Here is a 1,478-nt window from a genome sequence, read left to right as displayed (position 1 = left end):
TTGTTGGGATACATTACTTCCAGGGGCTGGAGGAGGTGATTCTTGATTACTAATCAGCTTTCTTGGGCTCCTCTCCCTTTTGTAGCTGTATTGCCTGGTACTTTACTGAGCACTCAAAGTCTGCTGAAGATGTGAAAGTCTGCTCTTCCAAAATTCAGGGTGGTGAGTTTGCTTTGTACCCTCCTTTTTGCCCTAAGAATCCTGAATTCCGCCATTTTGCGGTCACTCTCCACTCGGACAGGAATGCTGCTGTCACTGATCTCCATTTGTACATCATGCCATTGACCACAACTCTGTGAGTGCAACCGTCCAGCAAATTCCTTATCCATCAACTGGTCCATCCATCGAGTCCATGTCTCTCCAACTGAGAGACAAGTTTGCTGTGTGGGACAGTGTCAAACCTTTGCACAAATCCAGGTAGATTTGTTGACTTTCTTGCCAGATTTTCCAGATGGAAAACCTAGTCTGCCTTCTGTGTTTGGAAAGTTTGATGCATGACAGTACTATTCGTAACAGACCATTAATAAACAGTGAAGAAATCTACAAACACTTGCTGAAATAGCACTTAACAAGCCAGCATTTCACAACTTGAGGATGAAAACATACTACAATAATGGCCAAATTATGGTCCAGAGAATTAAACCTTAGAACTGAGGGGAATATCTAATTGTTTGTGTAACAGATGTCCAGAACTTAATTCAGTCAAGCAAATCCTATTAGTGAAATAGCTCACAAAACCAACCAAACAAACCAACAAACCAACAGAAACCCTAAGGAAATAGAAACCGACAGACAGAGCTTTTCACTGCGTAAGCATAGAATAGTAATTTTGCATAAATTCTTTATGAGAAGGTGTTAGTGGGACAGCAACATCTCTACTACTTTTATATATATATGTATATGTCATAGTCTGCTAATACAGACTTCATCCACTTCTGCTCTTCTTACCACTTAAACCTCAGTGCCTTCAAATAATGCATTAAGCATCTGAACAGATCAGAGTCTGCCCTCCAGAAGTCCAAGGTGGCAGTTTTACTGACACCCTTCCTTACTTCTCCAAGAACTGAAAATTCTGTAAGTTCATCGTCACTATGCTCCTGACTTTCTCCAACTGTTACCTCCTCCACACATCCTTCTCTGTTCATGAGCAGCAAGTCCAGAAGGGCACTCTCCCAGTTTGGCTCCTTCACCAGCTGGGTTAGGAAGTTGTCTTTCATGCACTCCAGGAACCTCTGGGACTGTTCTCTCTCTGCTGTGTTGTATTTCCAGCAGACGTCTGAGAAGTTGAAGTCTTCCATTAGAATAAGGGGTGGCGCCTTTGAAACCTCTGCAAACTGCTTATAGCATATTTCATCCATCTCCTCATCCTGGTTGGGTGGTCTGTAACAGTCTCCAACCACTCTACCATCCTTGTTGGGCTTCCCCTTTATTCTTATCCATAGGGACTCAGCCCTGTCATCACTTTCATTAATTTTTAG

The 1,478-nt window shown here is 42.6% G+C and overlaps 1 protein-coding gene across 1 annotated transcript in view; it reads right to left on the bottom strand.

The window, feature by feature from the left end:
• The window catches only part of HCN1 (hyperpolarization activated cyclic nucleotide-gated potassium channel 1), a gene marked incomplete at its 3' end in the record, with an annotated part of 218,924 nt that extends 217,707 nt beyond the window's left edge, over positions 1 to 1,217 (bottom strand). The window contains exons 1-2 of the mRNA XM_010008625.1: positions 1,053 to 1,217; positions 180 to 380 (exon numbers count right to left, since the gene is read on the bottom strand). Of these exons, the coding sequence (XP_010006927.1) occupies positions 180 to 380; positions 1,053 to 1,217 (366 nt within the window). The remainder of the gene's footprint in view (positions 1 to 179; positions 381 to 1,052) is intronic.
• Positions 1,218 to 1,478: the final 261 nt, after the last annotated feature.

This window comes from Chaetura pelagica, unplaced genomic scaffold (genome assembly GCF_000747805.2).
Source record: "Chaetura pelagica isolate M959 unplaced genomic scaffold, ChaPel_1.0 scaffold382, whole genome shotgun sequence".
In the NCBI taxonomy this organism is placed as follows: domain Eukaryota; kingdom Metazoa; phylum Chordata; class Aves; order Apodiformes; family Apodidae; genus Chaetura; species Chaetura pelagica.
The sequence above is the reverse complement of the archived record's forward strand: the minus strand, read 5'-3'. Positions and strand labels throughout refer to the sequence as shown.